General features: G+C 42.4%; 1 protein-coding gene across 12 annotated transcripts in view; it reads left to right on the top strand.

The window, feature by feature from the left end:
• The window catches only part of LOC128329628 (potassium voltage-gated channel subfamily C member 1-like), a 91,669-nt gene extending 74,859 nt beyond the window's left edge, over window positions 1–16,810 (top strand). For 2 of the 12 annotated variants that reach the window (XR_008309724.1, XR_008309723.1), the window contains exon 7: window positions 976–1,044. Coding sequence is in view for 2 of the 12 variants with exons in the window: in XM_053261141.1 (XP_053117116.1) it covers window positions 976–1,109 (134 nt within the window). In the remaining 10 variants the exon portion in view is untranslated. Of the gene's footprint in view, window positions 1–975 lie in introns of all 12 variants that reach the window. The other 10 variants (XR_008309726.1, XR_008309725.1, XM_053261141.1 and 7 more) reach the window with 7 other exon arrangements.
• Window positions 16,811–17,021: the final 211 nt, after the last annotated feature.

Genomic DNA, 17,021 nt, shown 5'->3' with positions numbered 1-17,021 from the left:
GGGTCCAATAGCCTTCTCAGGCGGACTATCCTTATAGCTTCTGCACCCCTGCAAAGGTGAGTTGTGGCCATGAAACCAGCCTTAGCCAGATGGTGATCCGTCTATCTGGATTCTTGTCCTACCCCATTAGCAATCATGTGAACTGGCTTACTCTCTCTCAAATTACCTCTCAGGGTTGTTGTGAGGATTAAAGGGGGGATGGGTCCACGTGTTGCAGGACAAAAATGTCATAAATTAAATGGGTCATAGCAACCAATATGTGTCGGCGGTGGAGTTGATATCATTACACTATGTGGGTGGAGTGAGGAAGGCCAGGGAGTGTTTTCCAAGGTTCCTGGGTCACTGTGCTCAAAAGAAGAGGCCAGTGATTAACCGTTTCTAAGAAGAAGAAGAAAGCTAAAGTCAGGATATAGGGTTCATGGGGAGATGATTTGGGGAGCATGCCGGCGTGGGAGAGTAGTCTGGAACATTCAGCCTGTACTTGAAGGACATGTTGCCCAGACTGAGGAAACAGAGTTGACAGCTTCAGAAAGCCAGGTAGAGCTTTGTTGGCCTTTCGTTTTACCTGATCCTTGCTCAGCTGGTACCTGCAATACTGCCCGGAGGCCATCAAGAGTGGAAGTACTGTGGAAAGGCCAAAATTCTTTAAAAAAACAACACCTCAGAGAACCCTTGAGCCAGCCTGGATGGTTCGGCTCGAAGTCGAACGGAACCAAACCAGGCCCTGTGTGGCTCAAGGGTGAGGCATTGAGCAGGCCAGACGGATGGCAAACTGGCTTGACCCCGAGCTGGTTCACACATCCCTACTAGGCAGACCAATGGTCCATGTAAGACATATGAAGTGTAGCAGAGAGTAGCTATCTCCTCTAGCGAGTTACTGTGGTGACACAGAAAGATGCTTAGAATCTTTTAAGATGGCCTGTTTCCTCTTCCTCTGTTCACCTGTTTAATCTTTCTCTCCCTCCTTCCTCACAGCACTCCCTGCAGGCTATGAGAAGTCCCACAGCCTGAACAGCATTGCTGGACTGCGCCTGTCTCCGGCGCCCACTCCCTTCGGCTCACCCGGTTCCGTCCGACGTCCCCGCTCGCCCATCCCTTCCATCCTATAGAGACACATGAGGGATGCTTGGGGTTAGCTTGTATGTTTGTTTCTTTTTTAAAAAACAGAAGAAAAAGGGGGGAAAATAGGGTAATGCCAAAAAAAAAAAAAAGGAAAAAGAAAACAAAGCAGCCAAATGCACTGGAAGAACAAATGAAATGCAGGAGGCATCTCACAGGTGGTGTTGCACTAAAGTTTGCACTTTCTGGAGCGTCCATGAGATTCCCAAGGCCTGAAGCCTTCTGTCCCTGTGGTTCTGGGTCAGAAGTGGGGCTTAAAGTTTATTGCAGGGAGGGTGTGTGGGGAAGGCTGGCTTGCTATGAAAATCCAAATGCTCCCACAAGGAGGAGGAGGTGGAGGTTGGTGAGAGACAAAGGCTGCAGGAAGGGGCCCAAGGCCCTCCTGCCTGGGTTGCCTGCACTTCTCCCCCTCTTCAGCTTCACTGGACTGCACGATATTTCTCTGGCCCTGGCTTTGCGCTTTATCTCTCTCTGTTTAATGCTGTTTCCCTCATCATCATCTTACTCAGGACTGTAACGAGCCATAGAGCTTAGTATGAACCTCCTTGGACTCTTTTTTCTCTTCCTTCCCTTCATCAGTTAGATGTCTCTCGGTCTACATGCCGTAATCTATGTTCAGTCCATCTATCCTTCTCTTATCTGTTTGCCTGCCTACCTTTCCCCATAAAATATCCATCCCTACTGTAGACATCTGTTCAGTCTATCTCTAGTTATCTCTCTCTCTTTCTCTCCGTACTTATTTACTGAGCTATTCTAGTTCTTTGAACACACGGACACTCCATGGTCTCCTTGGGGAAGGCCACCCCACCCATCTGCCTTGGGCCTTCTCCCTTTCCTTGGAATTGTTCTTCTCTTTTGTGCATGGATCTTCCATCAATCACAAGCAATAAGGTCAAGCGTTCCCTTCTGCCTGGATGCATGATAATGACTTTCCTATGATGTAGATATTCCAAGAACAATCAAGTTCCTACAGATGAAGGAGCTGAGGGCAGGCATAGAGAACGGCATGCGGTTGGGAGCAGAAAATTCCAGCGTCCAACTAAGTCTGAAGGAGAAAGCCTTCTTTCTTCGCCTCTCTCTCTCTTCCTTTCTTCTGTTTTGTTTCATTTTTCTTTTTCCCCGCACACAGAAAACGACAATGGAGCACCTCTTGTTGAAGTGGATGCTTACACTGTGATTTTTTTCACTGTTTCCATCCATACCTGGGATGAGATAGCGTTTTGATCTGATTGCGCAAAAAAAAAACAAAGTGGGGGGGGAGGTGAAGAAACAAAGAGACTCAAACAACAATGAAATGCAGGAAACAAATTAAACCTATTTTTCATCAGAAAAAAAAACATATATAGAACAACAGGATCAGAACATTTGCCGGCGACCATGTGGGGAAAGAAACATCTCCTAATCTTCTGGAGCAGCAAAGTATGGGACATGTTATCCAACAGCAGAGTACAGAACACATTTTTCAAAGCGACACTGCTGGGACAGACAAACAGAAAGTGTAAGGAATAGCGCCGCCAAGCTAAACTATTTAGAGTCTGCATTTTCCAAGCCAGCATGTATTTGCATGTAATACTGTAAGCGACGATATTTAATGTTATATGCAAAAACAAAAGAAAACAAAATGACAAAAAAAAGAGAACAACTACAAAACAACTACAAAAAAAAAGAGGTATATTTTCCTTCTGGACTTGCAATCCCCTGCAACAAAAAAATCACCAAATTTAGCCAGTGCCCCCTCCCCTGACTTGTTCCCATCCTGCAAGGGGGTTGGAAGCACCGCACATTGTAGGAGCTTGGTGTATCCTAAAGGGCTTTTTTCTTTCCTGAGAGTGGGGTCCTAGATGACTAAGATGCTGGCAGGGAGAGCAGAATCCAACAGCCTCCTGATTGCCAAACATTTTCCTAGAATCCAGAACAATGCAAGGGGGAGGAGTATGGTGTGTGCACTAGCAATTCATACAGTGATCTCCAGAGAAGAGGGCAGCAGGACTAGTGCTCTCTTATGTGGATGTTCCAAGACTGGATTGGAGAGGAGTACAAAAGGCAATGATTTTGACAGATGCCAGACTGGAGACAGGAACTGAGAGATAGTCTCCTCCAGTCTTACCGTATGTGGCGGTGTCCTCTCTATTTAATGTAGTTCAGTGGAGGAACTGTTTCATCAGAGGGGCAACATACAAGTGGCACCTTCGCTTTGTAAGCTTTCTCTTTCATGGAGGCTGCCAATCTTCAGAGCCTTAGCTTCCATTAAGAACAGTTTTCCTAGCAATTAGTAGCTGTAGGAAACAGGGGTGGGGGATCCAAATGCTTATGGCACCAATCTGATTCATCCTTTTAAAAATGAGTGATCAGTTTTACAGATTTGCACAACTCCAGTTTTTCAGTGAAAGCACCTTATGAGGAATGCAAAACCAAATGTTTTGTCAAGAAGCCCAGGAACTGAAGAAGGAACTATTGGGAGGTACATTGGTTCCTTATAGTTTTTAAAGACAATTTGTAAACAAAATCTAAAGTATATGGAAGCTGCTCTGAAAATTGGTTAAGCCAATGGTGGATGCTATGAATAGGCAGGGTGACTGTTTGGCAGGTGAAAATGTATGTTTTGCCTGAAAGTGAGCATAGGGAGAGAATTGTGCATAGCCTGTGAAAGCTGTTTGGTATGTCTGGAGCATAATTTCATATTCCACGGCAGTCTGAAAGGTAGCCGTTTAGGGCCAGTTCTCATGAGCAGCTGAAGCGTTGGCTAGTTGTTCTTTTCCGTTGATTCTCGTGTCTCTCCCTGAACAGGTCTTTCGTTCACATGGTAAAAGCATTCATATCCTTGATGTCTGATGTGGGCTAGCCAGGGTCGCACAAAAACAAGCGATGACACAGTTATGAAACACCAACAGGAAGGCACTGGCCAAACTGATTTTCCCATTAAGCATCATGTAGGTTCATGTCAAGTCTGTGAGCACTGCTCAATGCATCACATCTTTGGCAGCAGCCGATTGGCTTCTTAGCCTCATGTGGCACAGAGCTGGTTATGTCAGTTAAATATTGACCTTAAAGGTCATAGAGACCTTGTTGTCATTAAACTTACCAACACTGGTAACTGCATGTCATTGCAGTGGCCATGTGAATCAGCTCTCAGAGAGCTACTAGTAAGTGATATTGTATAGTTCCCTAGAAGCACTTCCCTTTACAATGCAAGTTTGATAAAACATTTTATTTTGTTGGTGCATTTATTTTATTTACATTAATTTTACCCTGCCTTTCTGTCCCACCAATAGGGCCGCTCAGTAGCTAACACTGCAAAAATGTGACAATGTGATTGACAAAATTAAAGCAAAAATAACAACGGCAGATAAAAAAAAGTTATAGCATGAAGTACTTTTCTCTTATGCTGGCCATCCTGGAGCAAACTTGTTTTGTTCAGACAGTGAATGGTAAAACCATTTCATAAACCCATTTATAGCAAATGATTACTAATTTTTGACTGATAGAAAGAACTACTCATAGTTAACATTTAAGCAAGAAATCCTCTTACATCTTCCATACTTTGGTTCTCTCAGTTTCTAGAGGACGTTCAAGACCTGAACTTATGCAATAGCAGTTGAAATAACCTACTTCCTGCTGGTCAAGTTATTGCCAGATTTATAAGTCAGCACCCATAAACACTATAGTGGGTTTATTTACCAATATAGTAGAAAGCTGTGTTGAAAATTAGGATTGTAAGGCAAGGATTGAGGAAGGATACTAATCGAGAAAGAAATGGGGAGGAGGATAGTAGAGACAGAGATTCTGCAATAGTGAAGGCTTTTTTCTTGTCCAAGTCGCTGAGTAGCAAGAATTTATCACCGGCCAGATTTGTAGAAGGGGTTACTTTGTACTGAAGAGTATGTTGATAATGAAAATGAAAGTACCCATTGTTTATTTTAATACACATAAACATATGTGTAGAAAATACAACAGAGGGGCTTCTGGATTGGTCTTGTGGTGTGAGAATTCAGTAAACAGGAGATGCAGTGGCAATCATGTTAGCTCTATACCTATGTGACAAATGTAGATTGGTTTTATGCCAGTATAATGCTCATGGCCTGCTCCCCACAGCAAATCCTGGGAAGTACAATTTGATGTGAGGATGCTGGAAAACATATGTTGGAGGTTTCTACAAACCTCCTCCCTGCCTCAAAGAACTAGTTCCTAGGATTTCCTGGAAAGAACCAATCAACATTAAACCAGTTTAGGTCTGTAGTGTAGACACACCCTAAGACTGTAAAGTAGCCACTGGGCAACTGCCATTTTGTTGACTGAATTAAACCAGCACAAAATTGGTTCCAATAACCTCCCATTAAAGATGGAGTGTGTACCTCTCTCGCTCTCTCACACACACACCACAATATGCAGTTCAGTTTGTTGTACCTTGGAATCCAAGATGTTTGTGAAAGGATTTGCGGACAAATGACAAAATACGGAATAGCTTTTGTCAGTCTGTTGATGTTGATGGTATTCATTGTGATTCTGGTTGCTCTTTTCTTAATATTTAGGAATTTGTTGTGTTGATTATGTGCTAGCATAGGGACGGTTTACTTCATTAAGGACAATCTAGGTTATCCTTCTACCAATAAAGCCTTTCAGTGGCTTTGGTCCAGCAAAGATGAAAATTCTGTTGAAATTTCTGCTGAAATCAAGAGGAGCCTTTCCCCAAGTAAATGTTGCAAGTCAGGATTATATTTTGTGGCTCCTGGGTTTGGGTAAGGTCTTACAATTGCTGACAAAGCTTTCTCATCTTCAACAGCAGCAGCAGCAGCATGTGATTGACTTCTCAGCATCATATATCATAAAAATGGTTCTGTCAGTGGAATGATAAGTCACACCGAGGCCCTGTTGTGCTGATCAGGGACGACTGTAAGTCCAAGTTCTCACTGAGGGTGTCAGTGTCTTGGCTGTACCATTTCAGGATGCAGGTGGGGGCTCAAAGAACTGAATGTTGCTCCGTGCAAAAAAATTCGCTCCACATAGAAAACAGAACGTCAGGAAGACGGTTCTAGCCAAGGATTTCCCCTGACACTCATTTTCTATGTGCAGGAGTTTTATTTGTTTTAATGGATGAGCTTTAATGGATCTGTGCCCTTTCCTGTAATCGGGAATGCTACAACAGTGAGATCTAAGATCCTTTGGAAGGTTCTGAGAGGCAGGAATCTGAAGGACCATTGAGCTCAGTTGTACCTTATAGCTTCATGTACAGATGTACCTTATCACTCTCATAGACTTTGGTCAGGAAATAAGGCCCCTTCAAGAAGGGAAGAAGGGATTTGGAGCCAGCGTCTGAGCCTACACTCACTAAAATGACCTGCTAACAAGTTTCTCTACATCTTTTGTGTTCCTAAGTTGCCTGTAGTTTGCCAGATTTGACCCAGGATGTTCAGGTTTTATTGTAAGTTTTGTTTAAACCTCTTTGAGAGAAAGAGCTTTATGTCTGAAGGATAGGGCTCCAACTCAGCTGATCTGTGAACATGAGGAATTAGTACCTGTGTTACAAGTGCAGTCCTACTCCTTAGCATAGATTAGGACAATTCTCCTTGTGTTAATGAAAGCACATGTATTGGCCTAGGGGGTTGTGCAGAATTAGCCTTTTCACTTGGAAACACATTTTTCTCCCTTTACATTTTCATAAGAGCTTTCTGCACCCCTGCAAAACCATCAGATGGCCTACCACTCCTACTCGGAAACTCATCCATCTCATACACTATGCAAACTTTCTCCCATGTTAGTGGAGGCCCATACAATCCCCAGTCCTTCCCCAAAATCCCATCCAACCTCAGTCCTATCACTCTCCTCCCCAGATGATGGAAGCTCTTTATGCAACGATTCCTATGCAAAAACATAAATAAATAAAATTCAATAGCTGGCTAGATTTAGGAGGGTGATTGGGAGCCCCTCTCCCCAAGCAAAATTGGGAGCAGGGGATGGGGAGTTGCTTAATGCAAACTCTTGTATACAATTTCCCCCCTTTGCGGTGCATTCTCCTCCTACCCACTTCCGGGGTGGGAAAATGGGGGCAGTTGTTAAGTCGGTCATATTGACCAAGGTTTCTCTTTGAAGGGCACACAGAGTCCCACAATAAGTCCATGAAGTGTCTTGTTGTGTAACGGAAGATTAAGGGGGCGGGGAGGCATTTTATGGAAGGGATACTATCAGCTAAGGCTGTGATCCTATGGACGCTTACAGGGGAGTGAGTCCCAATGAACTCCATTATGACTCATTTCTGAGTAATTATTCATAGGACTGGTCTGTAAGTCTGTTTCCTTTCGAGATGGCTGCGTACCCTTCCACTGCATTGATTGTCTTAAAAAGACAATTTAATGTGCATACCAAATTACACATTCTCCAGCAGCAAATGGCCATCCCTACAAATTGTGATCACTATATCTTTTCTACAAACGACTCCCCACCCCCACTTTAAAGTTATATGCAGGAGGGGGATGAGACCGAGAAGCCTTGGGACTTCTGCTGTGTTGCCATTCCGCACTTTAAATCCTGCCCCCCAGCCCCCACTCACCTATCAGGGTTAATGGGCAATTTGCTTTCATAACATTTTCTTCATCCTTTGTGATTGCTTTCCTTTGTTTGCTTTAGTTTGGCTGGTTTGCTAGAGCAGATCTTCATGTTCAGCAGAATCATGTGATATCGCTCTCCTGGACTGTACCATTTCAGAATGCAGTGGGTGGGTGTAGGAGGGTGTTTACATGTGCTTGTAAATAACCACTCATTGACACACCTAGGTTGAGTAAAAATTACCCCCTGACAAGAAGGCAAGACATTTTGTAATAATGGCTATGCATAGGGTTCTTAGTTTTTTCAGGCTGTAGATGACTTACATTCACATGCCTGGTCATGTGGGCTAGTTTTTAGATGAATGTGTAACTTTTGGGGACTTGTTTACAAGCTTGGATTTGCATATTTGAATAATTTCCCATATCTAAAACCCTGTGCGTGTGCAAAACTAGCATGTCAGGGAGAAGGCTAGCCTACCATTTTCCTCTTTGACACGCTTGCTTTCCATAGGCAGGGATTTTATTTTATTTTTGCAATGTGAGGGTGTGTTCAGTCAAGTATTCTGAAGGGGTGTGGTCAAGCCAACCTGCATTCTGAAGTGGTGCAGTTCCAGGAGAGCTGTATCATCACATGCTTTTGATAAACATGTAATTTGGCTCTAAATAAAGAGACTGATAACATCATAGCATCTTTATCGAACTGTATCACAGTACAGCTTAGAAATACTGCCACTTTCTTTGTATGTCCTTCTTTTGCTTTTCTTTGGGGTATTTCCTTCCCTGCCCAGATGAAGAAAAATAATTTTTCTGTGAAAAATTATGACAGCAACCCAAACGTTGCTTTCACATCTAGGATTAATTTTAGTAGAATTGTTTTACTTTCTTTCCTTCTCTTTGGTCTTTCCAGAGAAAGCATTTGAAATCTACATGGCAATAGAAATATGTTTCTCTTTTCAAAATGCTTGGGTTTTTAATTTATTAAGAAAAACTTTGGTTGCTGAATGTGCAATATGACTGTGTTGCCAAGAAAAGAAAAGAAAATGATTGCATTTTAGCAGTGAATGATTTCCATGCTTTTCAGTTGCAAAAACATGAAACAAAGAATGTGTTTTAAAAATAAAAATAAAAACTATTCCAGGACATGGGGAAAATAAAAATTAAAATGTGACCCTTTATTATAAAGAAATTGGAAAATTGCTAAATGTCATTTATATTTTCCATATACAGAATGCTACCAGCTCTCATGTTTTCTTTTAAAACCCAAAATGTTGATGCCATTTTTCAATTTTTTTAAGTTTCTGACCCTTTTCTCCAAAATTTAAAAATATGTTAATGTCTCAAGCAAGATTTTAAGAATCATGAAATGTGTTAAATAGTTTTTTTCTGACATTTTCAGAAAAATAAATGAACTGATAGAAATGCTTTAATACAAATATTTTGAATTTGCAACATGTTAATCTTTCCATTTTCAGTGTGCAAGAGACCAAGACATTTTGCTTAAACTTGCAGACAACAACAACAACAAAAAACTTCACATATGCGGAGGGTTGTTGTTGTTTTAATTTGAAGAACATTAATAGGTTTCAAACAAGCTTCTACTAGTTAAACAAAAAAAAAGTCTGCTTCGTTTTGGGTTTTTTATTCAAACCAGATGGAGACATTACATAGAAAATCCCAGGAGTTCAGGAAGAGTGTTGTTGAAGACCAGCTTTATGGGGACCAGGGAGAAGACCCTTGGGCATCCACAGGGGGGAGTATGATTTGTGCCACTCATTATGTCCAGCTCAACAAAGAATATGGAGTTAAAGGTGTCTTGAGAAAGCATGAACATCTTTTCTGTATATACCAGTGTTTTACTGGGTATTTGCTTATGGTTGCCTGCAAGGCTTCTTACGGTCCAGGGCTTGCCATGGTATAGCAACAGAAACTATTTTCAGGACCAGGTTTTAGTTGAACTTAAAAGCAGATTTAGTCTAGACATTAGGAAAAAATTCCTAGCCGTAATGGCTATTGGATAGTGGAACAGCCTGCCTCATGCTGTGGTAGGCTCTCCTTCGATGGAGGTTTTCAAGTTCTGGCTGGACTGTCTGTCAAGGACTCTGTAGCAGTTTCCTTCACTGAGTAGGGGGTTCTACTAGGAGATTGCCAGGGTTCTTTCCATCTTTACAGTTCTGTGATTCTATAACTATGTCAACACAAGCAAGCAGGAGAGTCACAATCTATGGGCCTGAGTAATGCTTCATGTGAAAAACACCAGACCTTATTCAGAGGCTCTAGGCCCTAATTAGAAGCATGGGGGCTTGTGGGGATTAATTGAGAAGAGAAGCACATCCTGCATATACTCAGAGGCACTCTTTACTCCAACCAGCACTTTCAACAGAAAAGCAAGCTACTCTCTGCTAGGTTGTTATAGAAGAATAATAATCCAAGGCAAAATTTTACAAAGGCTCCAAATCCAAATGTGAGCAAACTCAATTTGAATCCTTGTGTGTATGTATTAATCTTTTTTTTAACACTTAGAGGCCTGGTTTTATACATGCAGCAGAATTAGATGGTAGAAACCTGAGATGGTAGAATGGATGGTGCCATTTCAGTCGGTCAGTGTGAAGGGAGATGCTGTTTTCTACTATTTTCTCACATAAAAAACCCCCCACAACTAAAAAGAACCAGGGAGAAAGTTACTAACCCACCCTGCTGTGCTATTTTCCTACTTGCAGAGAGGTTGTGTATGTGTGTGTGTTTAACACAGGAGCATTCATAAGTGGTTTCACTCACCTGTAGTCTGAAATGGCACATCCCAGTCTACCACCTCAGAATTCTATTGCCTTGGCCATTCCCTTTGCATTCCGCTGCACGTGTAGACCTAAACCTAAGCATGGTGTCAGCTGTTGAGCATAGATAAAGTTGTCAGCATGTCGGTGTGGGGTGCTTCTAGGTTTGTGTGCGCATTGGCCCAAAGATAGATTCAGCAGAAGGGCATCTGTGAATCTGTCCATGAGTATTTTAATCTTTTAATAAGCTTTGTGTAGGTTCCTTTATCCATTAACGCTTTATGTTGTGGTTCAGTACTTCTGAGTACATAATGTGCAATTTCTAACCGTTGCACAGCCAGAGTATCCAAGAGCTGGTCACTGACGTGCAGCAAAATGTGGGGGGTTGGAGGACACGAAACAGAGAACTTCCACACCAAGGTAAAGTTGTGCAAATGCAGTTGCACACTGCCCGTTATTTCCAATGGGAACTACGTTGCACAACTGTGTTTATGTGGTTTTAAGTTGGAATAGAACGGCTGTACTCCACAACAGCCCCAACGGGTTACACACATGTAGCCACATGAGCAGTGCTCCGGCTTCTCGCATTTCGCTGCACTGAATGTGAGCTGGTATGTTTTGTTTCCACTGTTTGGTCATAAGCAGAGACTGCCCCAGTCATCTTGGCATTCAGGACAGAAAATCCAAGTGGTAACTCCCATAGTTGTTTAAAAAAAAAAAGATAATATAAAAATTGACAATTTGCTGACTTTAATGGCGCTTCAGAATGTACAGCCTGAATGATCATAGGAAGAAGCATCCCTTACGGGGTTGAAGTGTAAAGTTCACTAAGAATGATCATCTTTTAATGTAAGGATGCTTTAGAAAGGAAGTTGTCTTCCAAATCCCTTCGTGCGGCTGACTGGGCCAGTCCTTCCATTTTACTGGACAGATCAAGTTTGCAGAGTAGTAAACCACAGTAAGAAACAGAAGCCATTCTGCTAAAAGATGCCTTGAATAGTACCCAGATCATACCATATGGACAAGCTCTGTGTTTGTATGTCTGTGTCTGCTACAAGACAACCTCTCTGTACCTTTGCTAAGCTGGATACCTGCCTCTAGGTGTATCCTCAAGATGAGGGATGGGAAGGAATGTATCCTAATTCATTCTGAAAATAAGGCAATAGAGTGCTCCATTATCTCGCAGGTGTTAGGACTGATCAGAGGCCTTGGAAAGGGTAGGGGGAGAACAGACAGCAGATGCTCGAGAGAAGCCTCCTGACCACGGAGCTAGCTTCTGACACTCAGATATTGTTTTTCAGCAGTGCTTCTCCCTGATAGTATATGAAATTGGGAGGAAGGGTGGAAGGTGGAGGAAAGACGGGTGATTTTAGACTCAGGAAAAGTTGGGTGTGGGTGGGGTGGTGGTGGTGGTGGTGATGGAAGTGTGATGTTGCCCCCCACTGGTGGGGGCAAGGCTTGTCGGGAGGGAGGGCAAGGCTGTTCATGTTTGGCAGAGAATGGTGCCAAAATGTGGGGCCGAGGGGTGGGCTCAGGGGCGGTGGGGGAGGGACACAGAGCTATTTTTTCAAGCAGATGTAATATAATAATTATAAGAATAAAATTTAGAAAGTGATGCTATTTTTTCATAAATTCCTCTTCCCCCCTCCAGTTGCCACAGCAACATTTTAAGAAGTCCTGTAATGGAGGCATAAGGATTTCCCACGGGGCATGTCGAGGGAGAGAAGACCATTAGATGCAGGGGGTGAAGAAAATGTGGTCTTATTTTGCCTATATATAGAGAGAGATATATATGACCACGTATATATGAGAAAGATTTCTTTGTGGTTTTCAAAGTGTTTTTCTCCCAAATATGAGTGATTATTTTCTGCTCACACTGAGCAAAACAAAGAGTAAATAATTTCAATTGCTCAAGAGAAAAAACTAATTTTTATAAATATTTTTATTCACCAAACAGTGAAAATCTTGATTTTCATTCCCTGAAAATTTGCAGTATGGTTTTAAAAATCTTTATCTATGCCCAGGCCCAAAACAGAAACTTTAATACAGAATATTATATTTTAATGCCTTGAACTTTGAAATTATTTTTTACTTCTGTCTTAAATGTAGGTGACCAAAATAACCCAAGCTATTAACAAAACAAATCAAATCGCAAACATTCACTTTGCAGGAATTTCAAGGTTTTAAAAATGCTTTGGGTGAACTTTGCAATTAAAACAAACTTTTCTTTGATTATTCCAAAAAGAAATCAGATGAGAGAACTTCAAATGGTTTGAGAGGGAATAGTGGAGGTGAGGGAGATTAAATATTTCCCTTTACTTGCACATACATTCAAATGCCAGGGTCTTTGTTCTACCTGATACCCCGTGGTATTTCCTTCCTTCACATGCAATTCATGTGCCAAAATGTTTTGAATTTTCAAATGTTGAATTGTTAAGTGTTGGGGGGGCATTTGGGGGGGCTGGAGCGTCAATGGGGACAACATTCAAGCTTGTATTAATGTACAGTATTGGACTCCCTATGTCTTCTCTATAATTTTTTAATTTCTTTCTTCCCCTGCACCCCTCTCCATTGTAGAAGTATAACCATATTAGTTTCTTTTAGCAAAAACAAGTGTCTTGTGGTACCTTAAGAACATGTCTATCCTAAAAACTCATGCTGGTTTTATGCCAATTAATTGTCATAGCCTCCCCGAAAGAATTGTGGGAATTTTAGTTTGACAAGGGAGCTTCTGTTGAGAGATCTCCTCCTGCACAGAACTAAATTCCCTGGGGAAAGGGAAAGACCACTAAACTAGTTAAGTCTCTTTAAATGTAAGGCCTAATAAATGTATTTTGGCAGGAGCTTTCTAGGCTTTTCCCAAGAAAGCTTGTGCCACAATGGCAGTAGTAGTTGTTAAGGTGCCACAGGGTTGTTTTCTTAGCTCACAGCACCCAACACACTCATCCCTTAACCTTCCTTTTGACAGGAACTTATTTTAGAAGATGCAAACATTGCTTGCATTCATTCCATTTACACCCAAACCAATCTGGATTCCAAAGGTGTGAGCAAAACATTTTCGATTCCCCACCGCTTGCCATCCCCAGCTTACCTTTCAAGAGATCTGAAGATGAAAAGGGAAGTCAAGAATGTGGGCTCTAAAAAATTGGGGAATTGATGTATACGAGACCTAGAGTCACCCTAATCCTGCCAAGGATACTGCGCACAGGAGAGCAGCAGGCTAGCTGAACAGGGAACTGCACATACAACTCAATGTTCCACATGCAGTTCCTCTCTGAATTAGCATTCAGGGCAGTGTGGGCAGAGTCCTTTTTAAACAAGCAAGTATCCCAGTGATTGGCTATTCAGGAGAGGAAACAAAAGGAGGGATTGGTTTTAGTCTCTCCCACTACCTGTTCCCGCTAAGGTGATTGGCAAGCTTCACTTTTTTCAAAAGGGCTCTGCGTGTGCAACCTCAAGCTGCTCTGCACATGCTCCCTTGGATTAGAGCAACTTCCGGCAAAACACACTGAGAGTGTTGCCACCTTGTGTGTGCACACAAATGGAGTATAAATGCACATTGACAGGGTGCATGATTCCACTGACACATGCCCATGCACACATGGGTAGCACATGCACACATAATAAAGGAGTGCAGCTGCACATTTGTACAAAGAATATCTTTCACACACAAACACTTCTAGGAACCCATGTGGGAGAATATCCCATATTTTAAAGAGGCAACATGCACACAGAGCAATGAGCCTACATCAATGGGTAATATGCTTCCACATGACCATATATCTGACTGCAGACACACATCACAGAAGTGATATGTATACACACCATCAGGAAACACAAGTGAGCATACATACCAGGTCTTATCAAGACTAACAGAATATCTATTATAAATCAAACTAAACCAATGTAGCTGTCATAGTTTCATCCAAGGAATGTTGGGATTAGCAATTTTGTGAGGCATTTGAGTGTTTGTAGTTTGACTTTCCCAGTAAGGTTGCCAACTTTTTAACCAACCCCTGCAACTCTGCCTTGTAACAGCAGCTTGATCTGCAGCAGGTAGCAAGTCATCACATTCATCAGCTGGTTCCTGCTGATCAAGCCACTGTTAAAGGCACAGTTATAGAGGCAACCCTTTTTCCCAGCTGCCCTTCAAGCACTTTAATTCCTAAAGCTTCTCAATGGGAAAGATAGGTTACATTTGTAGTGGAAATATATCCTCAAGAAATGTCTGCTTGACATGCATAAACTGGTTTCTCCATGCATAAACTGGTTTCTGGGTTCTTGTTAAAGAACCCTGAGAAATTTAGTTCTAGGATGCTACAGTTCTATATCAGCACCCTCCTAAAACTTCAGTTCCCAGAGATCCTTGGAAGAACTGTTGCTATTAACTTTGTTTTGGTTTGTAGGGTAGATATATCCCTAGATACATTTGAAAACAGTGTGCATTCATGCCTGGGTAACAAACATTGCTCCACATTGCTCAGTATACACATATCAGGATCTACACAAAGGTGTAGCACATGCATATACGCACAAACAGATACATCTATGCAAAACATGGGCTGGTAGTTCTCACACTCGCCCACATACTTCTGACCTATACTTTCGGGGTACTGTCCACATATAAGCATATGTAGGTTTTATACTAGTTCTATTCATGGCCACCGTTATAGAATCCTGGGAATTTTAGTTTGGTGAGGGTGCTGATTATTATTTGTTAAAGATCTCTAACCGCTCACACAACTACAGTTCCCAGAATTCCCTGGGCAAAGGGAATGGTTATTAAATCAGTTTTGGAGTTAGATGTGCCCATACATCATACATATATGAACAAGGTGTGTGTCTCTGTGTGTGTATTAGATAGATAGATAGATAGATAGATAGATACACACATACGAACACCCTATTTACCTCAATGCAAAACTAGGTTCCCCCCAAGTTCATTAATATTAGAAATGGAGGGGGGGGCATCTTAAATTCTTCCTTTCAGGCAAATACAGTATAACCTTTTTTTAAAAAGGGGGCTGTCTTAAATTCAGAGTTGTCTTTGATTCTGGAAAATACAGTATATATGTGCAGCCACAATGAGAGAGCAGTAGGAGCCTATGCATGCAAACTGTACAGTTGTATACACACACACACACGAAATGTGAACACACACGCATTACTGCATTAATTCTCCATCTTGCAACTCTTTGTGGTGTGCCATAGGCTCCTTCAGGTGCCGGGCTATGTGGACAGGAAGGCATTTTGAAGTGCATATTCAGGGAGGCTGTTGCCCCTCTTTTGGAGACATTGATGCTGCTCCCTCTTCTCCCACCCTCCTTTGTACGCACGTTCTCCCAGCAGAATAGCTACCCCCAGGTCAAGTTCATACAGAAAGCAATAAATCAGCCCTGGCTGCAGGCCTGTCTCAGTAAGGGAGATGTTCCCGGTACACAGCAATGCACTCATACTCTGCCTCATGCTGGCAGGACAGCATGAGGCACTGACCATGTCACCCTCCAACAGAAGCCAGCCACTCTTACATATCCTTTTTCATCCTTATCAACCAGTGCCCTCCCTTGCCTCCTTCCCTTTCAGTTTCCACTCAGTTATTCATTGTCCAAGCGTTCCAGCCATAATGGTGTCGTCCATCCATGCCTGCTTTCTTTCCCTGTTTTCCCACTCATCCATTCCCACTCACACACTTCCATCCACCATCCCAACTGATCATTCATTCCCACCCTCCTGTCTATCCATCTAGTTTCCTACAGATCATCCTTCTGTCCACCCAAGCAAATCCACCTCCAGCACCAAATTCAATAAGAATGTACTTCATTAACAATGATAAGGGATACCTTTATCAACAAGATGTGCAGAAAGGACAGCTCCCTAAAGTTCTGGCCATCCCCATATTCTGCACACTCCATGGGCCCTTCAACTTCTCCAATTCCACCATCCTGTGAGGCCATAACCAACACATTCTCTATGGCTGGTTTATCCATCCACCTATCTGTGGTCTCCATATCTATCTATCTATCTATCTATCTATCTGTGGCTTTCATGGTCCCAATAAACAAATATCCATCAGTGTTCCCAGTATAACTTTCCATCCACTCGCCCTATCCATAGCTCCACCATAGCTACCTATCCATAGCTCCAATATACAGCCATTTCATTCCCAATCCCAATGTACAACCATCTATCACCAGTCTTGTAACTACAGTTTATGACCATCCATTCATGGTTTCTTTTCCTGCAAACTATCTGTCAGTTATCATAACACACCATATGTCTATTCACCATCTACCCAGGTCCTTCACCTCTCTAACCCTCCTTCATATACTTCCCTCCCTCCCCACCCCACCTCTCTCTCTCTCTCTCACACACACACACACAGAGAGACTCACACACACACCAATGCCTCATTGGTCTTGTATTTGCTTGGGAGAGGGACTAACCAGCAAAATCCAGCCCTGTCAAATCTAGAAGCAACTGTGCCAGACTGGTTTTGACTGCTCGCTATCACCCACCCACATCCAGCCTCCCATCCTGTCATGACCATTCAACTCTGGTGCTACAAGGGACTCCTTGATGAGGGTTTGGGCCT

The sequence above is a fragment of the Hemicordylus capensis genome, chromosome 6, assembly GCF_027244095.1.
Source record: "Hemicordylus capensis ecotype Gifberg chromosome 6, rHemCap1.1.pri, whole genome shotgun sequence".
Taxonomy (NCBI): Eukaryota; Metazoa; Chordata; class Lepidosauria; order Squamata; family Cordylidae; genus Hemicordylus; species Hemicordylus capensis.
The sequence above is the reverse complement of the archived record's forward strand: the minus strand, read 5'-3'. Positions and strand labels throughout refer to the sequence as shown.